The sequence below is a fragment of the Vigna angularis genome, chromosome 2 (assembly GCF_016808095.1).
Source record: "Vigna angularis cultivar LongXiaoDou No.4 chromosome 2, ASM1680809v1, whole genome shotgun sequence".
In the NCBI taxonomy this organism is placed as follows: Eukaryota; Viridiplantae; Streptophyta; class Magnoliopsida; order Fabales; family Fabaceae; genus Vigna; species Vigna angularis.
Window position 1 is genome coordinate 39928042 of NC_068971.1, and position 9603 is coordinate 39937644.

At 27.4% G+C, this 9603-nt stretch overlaps 1 protein-coding gene across 1 annotated transcript; it reads right to left on the reverse strand.

The window, feature by feature from the left end:
* Positions 1 to 4599: 4599 nt before the first annotated feature.
* On the reverse strand, positions 4600 to 7642 carry LOC108329780 (protein trichome birefringence). Its single transcript, XM_017564154.2, has 5 exons — positions 6363 to 7642; positions 5954 to 6146; positions 5669 to 5862; positions 5352 to 5510; positions 4600 to 5187 (listed from the first exon to the last, which is right to left on the reverse strand). The coding sequence occupies exons 1-5, from the start codon at positions 7322 to 7324 to the stop codon at positions 4833 to 4835; spliced, it is 1863 nt and encodes a 620-aa protein (XP_017419643.1). The 5' UTR covers positions 7325 to 7642; the 3' UTR covers positions 4600 to 4832.
* Between the last annotated feature and the right edge of the window lie 1961 nt (positions 7643 to 9603).

Here is a 9603-nt window from a genome sequence, read left to right on the forward strand (position 1 = left end):
TAATGATTATAATGTACGAAAAATACTTATTTGTCACCAATTACTATTATTTGACAAATCTTTATAGAAGTAACTTAGTTCTAACAAAAGTGATGTTTTGTATTTCTAAAAAAAAGTAAAAAAAGAAAAGATAATACCAAATAGGAGTAAGAAAAAAATTGGTGTCAAAAATATCATTGTCTTAACGTATTACGGTTTAAATACTTTGAAACATACGTATAACTCATTTTTAAAATCTTATATAAACATATTATAAATGGTCATACACATGGACGAAAAGGTTACAAAACAATCAAGTGACTAAAGAAAGGGTATGTAGGTTGAAACTCATTAATTATTTTTTTAATTATTTGTAGAAACAAGTTAAGCAACATGTACTGAAAGTGTCTTAAGGATAATTCTCAGGGATCAATGCCTTTATTTGAGGAGTTGCATTTCTTACACACGTAATTTTAAGTTTATTTTTATAATATATATGTATATAAAAAAATACAATTACAACGAGTTTTCACTTTAATGTTTCGTAACATGATCAGACTACTTTTAAATCATAGTTGTTGAAAATAATTCTTATAAATCAAATGTATTTTGTGTTAAAAATTTATAAAAGAAGAAAGAAGATATATAGTTTCTTGTGTTTTAAATTCAATCATTTTTCTTCATAATTTTTATTTTAAATATTATAATCTTTTATACAAAAATACATAAAGTTCATATCAAATGAAATAACATTTAATACTTCTTATATGCTTATAAAAATTTTAATTTTTTTCATTTTTTATGATATAATGAAATATTTCGTAATTTTTTAAAACCTTCATTCTTTTAACTAAGATACCAAAGAAAAAAAACAAACTGAAAGTCCTAATTGAAAATAAACTATGACAATTTAAATCATATTTTCCTTTACTTTATATGTACCTATATTTTATCGGTTACCCTACATATTGATTTGAAAATGCTAATAGTGGTGGAAGGGTGGTAAGTAACTTAAAATGTTATTTACAGATATTTATAATCTGTATAATATACTAAAATTATATATTTAACTTAATATATTTTATAGTATTATTAAGAAATTAATTGTTTTCAATTTTAAATTTATTTTTTCATATGATACTTTCATAAATATTTATTTATGTTTATAGCTTATATTCATTATCTAGTTTTATATTGACCAGAAGAAAGTGTGCCACATTAATCAAATCATTTCTATGAAGTTAATTTTTACATATTAGTATAGTATAATAATATTTACTTTTTTACTTTTTTTTACTATTATTTTTTAATTTTATAGACTTGAATAAAACAACCAGAATATCGTTTAATTAAATTAGAATTTTTCACCATTTATGTACAATTTCTTTTGCGAAAGACTAAATTTTCATAAGGTTTTTTTTTTATTTTATAGGTTGTTTATTATTATAATTCTACTTTTTAAAAACGAATCAATAGCAATACTTTTTTAGTTTTATAAATGTGTATATTTAATTATAATAAATTACTTTATTAAAAATGTATAATTTTTTTATAAACTCGGGTGAATATAAATTTAAAAAATATATTTAATTTAATATTTATAAATTTACTGAGAATAAAAAATTTGAAGAGTGATTATAATAAATCAGATAATTAAAATGTATTATAATGTTGGCAATAGAAAAAATTATCATAATAAAATATTGCAATTATGGTTGTTTTTTGTAAAATTAATTTTGATAAATGTATATTTATCTGGTTAAAATAAGTTATGTAATATATTTTGGTGTGTAATAATTTTGAAAAATAAAATTAAAAATTATGATTGTAGTAGAAATAATTGAAAAGAAATTTAATGTAAAGTTAAAAATTAGTAATCTGAATGTAAAACATTTAGGTTTATTTATAAAAAAAAATACTTCAAAGAAATATTTAAAAATTATAGAATATTTTTTGTAAAAGTTTTATTTAGAAAAAATATATAAATTTAAAAATATAGCAAAATATAAAAATTCTTAACAGAATTTTATAAAAATTTTAAAATACAAAAGGTATAAAATTCAAAATTACTAATTCAAATTATATAATTACTTGTTAAAGTTTTTAGTTATTTAAATTAAAGTTAATAATTAGAAAAAAAAAATACTTAATAATAAAATTTAAGTTTTGAAAAAAAGTTAGTAATTTATTTATTTTTAGTTATGAACTTTAATTTAAACAATTAATTAACTTCAACAAATAATTATCTAATTGAATGTATTTTTTAATTTTATACCTTTTGTATTTTAAAATTTTTATAAAATTCTATTAAGAATATTTATATTTTTCTACATTTTAAATTTATATTTTTTCTAAATAATTTAAAAAGAAAATCAATATAATTTTAATATTTTTTTTAAATAATTTTTTTATGAATAAACCTAAATGCTTTGCATTCGTATTACTAATTTATAACTTTACTTTTTAAATATTTCCACCTATAATCATATGATTATTTAATTTTATTTTTCTAACTTATTACACACACAAAATTATTACATAAATTATTATAACCAAATAAATATACATTTATCAAAATTAATTTTACAAAAAACAATCATAATTATAATATTTTATTATGATAATTGTTCTATTACAATAACTAAAATATATTTAAATTATCTTATTTATTATTATCATTTTTCAAAAAAATATTTTTAATTAATTTATAAATATTAAATTCAATATAGTTTTTAAATTTATATTCACATGATTTTATGAAAAATTATAATTTTTAATAAAATAATCTATTATAAATAAATATACAAGTCTATAAAACTAAAAAGATATGTTATTAAATCCTCAAAAAACAGAATTTCATTAGTAAGTAACCTACAAAAATAGAAAAAACGTAATAAGAATTTATATGTTTTGCAAAAAGAGAAAAAGTTACACTTGAACAGTAAAAGGGTATAATTTGAAAACAAAATCCTAATCATCTACTTATGTTAATAAAATTAAAAAATGATCTATAACAAGAAAAAAGTCTTTACTTTATGAAAATTAAACTACTGATGTAATAAAAAAAATTATTAATTTTATTTTAAAAACTAACACTTAAATATTGATAAAAATTACCTATAAAACCCATGCAAAAGATACAAGAATATATATATTAAAGTGGTTATTATTGTGGTGGATGATGGCGGGATCAAAAAGGTGGTAATTGTGGCAAAGTATATTTATGAAAGTGATAAGAACTTGAACTACAATCTGTATTCTTTTAATAAAAAATCATTTTAATTAGCTCTGTTTTTGCGGAACATAAAATGATTTTGACTATTAATAAAAATGATGGTCCAACATAGACATAATAATTTCTATTGTAATTTTAAATAAAAGACCTCTTTAATATGCTCAAGCATAACTATAAAGAGTTCAACACAACTTCTTTAAGTGAAAACTATTACCTTTATAAGCCACTAATTCACTATCAACATCATGTTTTGTTATGCATAAGTCATTTTTTTAATGGCCATACTTTAATGTAAAAATTAGGTCAAGCTTCGGAAAACAATTAAATGTGGATTTTTTTAATATTAAATAAGTTATATTAAGTTTTTTTAAAAAGAAATGTTTATAGGGAATTTGTTTTGGGAAGAGAAAAGGATTTCAGTGGTACCAAGTAACATAAATGTGAAGAAGATAAAAGAATTTGATTTTTCATGAACCTGACTTCAAAAGAAGAAAAAGAACATGTAAAGATAACAACCACATGAGCCTTGTCTTTAGGATTAGTGGTCACCTTCTCTTGTGTTTTTGGATTCTTGTTCATATAAAATAGTAATGCTTATTCATTTACACATTTTTGTTTAATTATTTTTTTCTTACAAATTTTTGAAATTTGTTTTCATTCTCCTTTTTTATCCTCATAATTATTAAAATGCTGATAGTAAGTAAATAATATAGCCAATAATATTATACTATGTTAAAAATACATCTTTTCAACTAATATATGACTTATATTCGAAAAAATTAGTTATTAATACATATTTTTCTTATTGCATAATTTTCAAATAGTATTGTCATATATCATATTTGTTTAACATTTTTTTTTCATATTGTTTTTTAGTGCATTACACGTTACCTACCTAAAAATCAAATAAACACAACATTCCAACCATTCCACCAAAAGTTAATAAAAAATTGAATTTAAACCTAAAAATATGAAATTTCAAACACCCTCCCTTCATACCTAAACATGATTAGAAAAACAACTCAACAATGAGTCGTATAATAACTCTCGTTATATTAAGTAAATTTAAACCTAATAATGTCAAAATTTCAACACTTTCTTATCGAAACATGATTAAATAGCAATCTGACAATGAACGGTAAAATAAAATAGACTCTGATATCATATTAAAAATAATAATAATTGAATTTAAATCTAATTCATTGTTGTAAGGTAAAGTTTTCCCTATCTATATAATAATTCACAATTACATGAAGAAGCACAGTGAATCAGGTAATTTCAAATTCAATAATTTGATTATAATAAATAAAATGTAATTGAACTTAGATTTACAATAGGAATTGGAGGCTTAAAAAAGAAATGAAGATCCAAAAGAAGGATAATAATTTACACTGATAAACAAAAGCACCCTTGTATTCTCTCCTCTTCACAAATTCATGTCATTCATCCATATCAACAAATTTATTGCAGCACAAATGGTGTATATATGGGTCCACTTAATATCATGAACCTTCATATAAAAGCCTTTTCTGTATATGATTTCTTTCTATGCGTAGGAACAAAAATGGTATACTGCATATGTTACTTAACTCATTAAATCTCGTAGTTTATTCGTTACCTATGTTCTCTTCTGCTTATGCTGATTCTGATACTCTCTCATCAGAAGTTCGGCATACAGAATCTCATTCCATATATCAGGAACACCAGGAAGGCACCAGTGGCTGCAATCTTGGTATCTCAATGGCGATTTTCTTTCTTCAGGAGTTAGATTTTGCTTCCTGTATATGGAAGGATGACCATCCTTTCGAAAATCTGTCATTCTAGTCACGTTTTGGTAGGTCACACGGGTTTTCATGTTCTTTAGCACCTTCTCCAAAACAATCATCTTATCTGGATACTCAGTTAGGTACTTCTCGTTCTCAATTGGATCGGTTTCACTGTCACATTGCCCACCAGAATTCCACTGTCCACCACTGCAGTTTCACAAGTTTCTAGTTATGACTAAGTCTTCTAGCACCATAATCATATGGGGGTGCTCCATAAATGTATTCTCTACTTGCAAGTAATGAACTTGAAACAGAAATTATCCTAAGTAAGATTTCAAAAGTGTGTTTAAACTAAATTACTTGTATTTTACCTGAAATGGGAAGCAGAATAGCCTCTGAAGAAGACCACGGTCTTGGATGGATTAATGTTGGCATCAACCCACCTGCTCCATGTAGTTAAAGCTCTTCGGAATGCCTCAAGAACATTTAACTCAGAATACACATGGCTACCTTCTTGGTAATAGTCCTGCCTGAAAATTGTCAGGGTCAATTTTTAGTCCACGTTCATGACAAGGATTCCTCTAATCTTGGAACTTAAGAATCAGTGATGAATAATAATACAAGTGGAAAATCAAACAGTTAGTGGTTATCCATTGCAATGAAAGGGATGTTGAGTGTCATGTCATACCCTTTAGAGGTTTTATCATGAGTCCACCAGTGGCCAGTGTTGAAGATGATAATGTCTGCATCTTTATATTGAGACGAAGATTGACCAACTAAATCAAGACGAAGTGTTTCCTTCTTTGTTCCATTCTTATCAGTCATTTCTCCTTCTTGAACCAAAAATGGAGACACAAAAAGCTCCACAGAAAAGTGATAATCCTGATTACACCAAACCAGAGTTCTGTTAGGCAAAGAATAACAAATCAAAACAATTACGGAAAGCTAAAACACAAGAGAGTTCAATACTCACTTTGAATATAAATGAATAAGAGGCTTCGCCTCTGAAATGAACTCTTCCATTTGCTTCGAAAACCTTTTTTTTATCCTTCACAGCACCTCTCAATATGCAAATCAGAGACTCCCACATGTTCCTATTGAGCGAATCACCAACAAAAACAAGTCTCTTCCCTCTCAACAATTCCAGCATTCGATGCGCATCCAACCTATTACCAATTCAACCAAATTGGGAGTCCCAAAAAACAAACAACCAATGGATCAATTATAGTACAATACAAAACACAGCAGCTTCCCATTAGCCAAACAAAACACCAACACGAAGCAGACAAATATTGTCAATTTTGGACTAACGTAAACATCCATGAAACTAAAAACTTTGCCACCTAAAACTATAAACAACAAAATTCAATATTTTCCAATACCTTGGGAGGCTGCAACCCTTAGGCTTCCACTTATACGTTTGATATTCCTTATCGGGCCTTCCATTCCTAATACAATTGAACTGTTCATCTATCAAAGAGCAAGAATCTGGCTTATAGAGAGGGTAAGAATCATCCTTAACCCACTTTCCATCAAAAAAATCACACTTCATAAGAGACTCCATCGATTCATCGTTCCCCTCAGTGTGATTATTTCCATTAATCCGTTTCCTCGCCAGAGAAGCCGTGTAATTACCATTCGAAGCAACACCCTTTACCGAATCAGCCTTCACAGAAGAATTAGAACTTGAGTTCTGATGTGGAACTTTCTGGACAGGGAAACTCACTGAAACATTGGTTGCAGGTGTTGCAGGTGCAGTAGCATTTGTAGTTTGGTTAGTGGTTATAGCTTTAGCTTCAGGGGTGTTAAAAGTGTGATTTTTTCCACCCCCAGATTTCACCTCCAGACTTGGAGCGTGAGAATTCGTGGTCTGGTTTGCGGTTGGGAAAGGAACCGCACCTTGGGATGAAACATCCGAGGATTGTGTTCGGTTTACAAAGGAGGTTGCTTTGAGTGTTTGAGTTTGTGAGGTAGTGTTGAGACGAGGAGAAAGAGAAGTGGCATTAATATTTGCAGATCTAGAAGTGTTGGTGTTGTTGAGCAGTGGATCAGAGGAATTGGAGGGTGAAGAAGAGTTTGGGAAAAGGAGTGAGAAAATGGAAGGGATTTGAGGTTTGTAGGAACCATCTGGGGAGGATGTGGAAGAGAATATGTTGGTGAACCAGGGAGAGGAAGCGTTTGGAGAAGGAGAAAAGGCTAAGAAAACAGTGAAAGCCACGAAGGCAATTACGAAAGCGTATGCAAAAGCCACAGTTTTTCTGGTTTTGAGAATTGCTGAGAGGCTCTTGAGGTCGGAGGAGAGGTTGGCACCACCGATGGGAACATACTTGGTGGCATCAGCCATGGAGATTGGAGGTTTGTGTCCCTATTTTTTTGGTAGAAGAAGATGAGAGTTAAGAGGTGAGAGAAAAGAAAGGTAAAGTTGTTGCTTCCAATGGCACACAGTTGCAGCCTTCAGCGGTGTTGAGACATGAACATGAACATGAACAAGAGTATGTGTGAGAGTGTGAAAGTAAAGAGTGAGTTGCAATATTGGTGGGGTTGTTGAGTTATGTTTGGCCAACACTACACTACAGCAAAATCTAGAAAATGTTGTGTGAGAATACCATAGCTAGAATTTGGAGTGTTGTTCAGTGTATAGAGAAGAGAGAGAGAGAGAGAGAGAGAATGGTAATTAATGTAAGAGAGAGAGGGCAGAAACTTCCATTTGTTTGATTCCTTGTAAAAATCATTATGAATCAATAAAAGTGAGTTTCCAAAGGCACTGTAAATACTAAATTACGCTTATAGTAACAACATAATATTTTAACAATAACACAAAAAGGGTAGACAAATTTAAAGTAGTTAATGTTGTCTTTCGTTTTTGTTAAGGTGAACCCAAAATCTTTCTTCCAAATAATTTATGTAGAAGTATATCACATATATACTATATATATATATATATATATATATATATATTCAGAAGATTTCCAGCTTGGTTGATTAGAGGAATTAAGTAGCATGAGAGGATTAGATTAAACTCTTGATAAAATATTATTAGCATGTTTGGAAATTAATTCAGAAAGATAAATTTCCGTTATGATATGAGTAAAAATATTAAAATAATTGATTTGATATTTATTACCATTATTATAAGGATTATACTGTTAAATTGAACAGTTGAATATTTTTCAATGTAGTCATTTTCTTTCAAAGGCAGAAGATGTTGAAAACTCGTAACAGAAAGATAATAGCATTTGTCTTTTATAGGTATAAATGATGTTGTATATAACGAAGTTTAGTATTTTTTTTTTTACGCTATATAGTTTTTTTTAGTTAGTTTCTTTCTGTTACCCTTCTCTTATGTATGTAAATCAAAGCTTTTATGTTTTTAATAATGAAAAATATAGTTTATTTTCTCTGTATTGAAACAGAATGTTTACTATTTATAATTTTTAATTAAAAGTATATTTTGAATCGTTTAATAAATATGTATGTGATAAGAGAAAAGTAAGAAGAAACAAATCGTAAGGTGTAAAAGAAAAACAGAAAATAATTAAGAACTAACATAACAATTTATAATTTGAGATATGCATGATCTATATAGCAAAAGGATGAGAAACAATAGAAGTAGAAACATTAGGCCGCTATAGTGTAGTATGGTGTCGGTGAAGCCGCGTTTGCAATTTCGAATATCGGATATGCACATGTACTCTAAGCACTAATACATGAACAAATTCAAATTCTTTTCTAAATATTCTTTTTACCGTATGTATTAATAGAAAAGGTACATTTTTAAACTAGATAATTTTAAGAAACAGTCAGACAACTTATTACTATATTACAAAAATAAATTAAAATATTATAATAACGAATTATGTATAACATGAAATGTACTGAAAAGGCATGATAATTTCATGAATTTTGTTTGCAGTTGTTGATGGTAAAACATAGAGGAAAACGTCATAAAGAAAATTATGAAAAGGAAAGAGATTAAAGAATAGTAAAAAAATTATGTTAAATAGATGTAAAATATTTGTAGATATTAAATATTATTTTCAAAAAGCAAAAGAATAAATATTTGATAATAAATGTTTGTGAAATTTAAACTATGTAAATGGTTAAAAGAAAATGAGACGTCAATCTACGTCTGTGAGTACGGGTAGACTTCCGTACGTCATTGCTTTTGACGATGGACGGTTTGGATCTAAGGAATTAGCTGTTACGTCTTGTCTGTAGTGGTGCATCAGACGCGCTTTCGCATAGTATTTTATTATTTGCCGTTGTCGGTTGTTTTTTATTTGTAAGGAAATAAGCGTGCATGGATATGTGTGTCTGGGTCGATGAGACATTGCCATTCGCCACACCACATTTACATCCCAAAATCTACACATAATTCCCGTGACAACCTGCCTTAGCCTACACTCTTTCATCATCTTTATACACTCTTTTTAATATACACTTTACAAATTTAAAACCATTATGTGGCTACCCTAGTCTTAGAGTGAAATGTAGGACCTCTTTAAGGGTTTCTTTTGAATGCTTTTGTTTCATTCTTGTTGATCATTTTATTTATTTTTTATCAATACAGTGAAGTATTATTAGGAAATTTGAATTAATAAACATAAATATTTTATTATTGGT

What these genes read in the sequence shown, in the direction of transcription:
- LOC108329780 (XM_017564154.2), bottom strand. Translation starts at nt 7,324, where the DNA reads ATGGCTGATGCCACCAAGTATGTTCCCATCGGTGGTGCCAACCTCTCC. An exon ending in AAGGGTTGCAGCCTCCCAAG is followed by an intron (nt 6,147 to 6,362) that starts GTATTGGAAAAT and finishes AATTGGTAATAG; the next exon opens with GTTGGATGCGCATCGAATGC. An exon ending in CATGATAAAACCTCTAAAGG is followed by an intron (nt 5,511 to 5,668) that starts GTATGACATGAC and finishes GACAATTTTCAG; the next exon opens with GCAGGACTATTACCAAGAAG.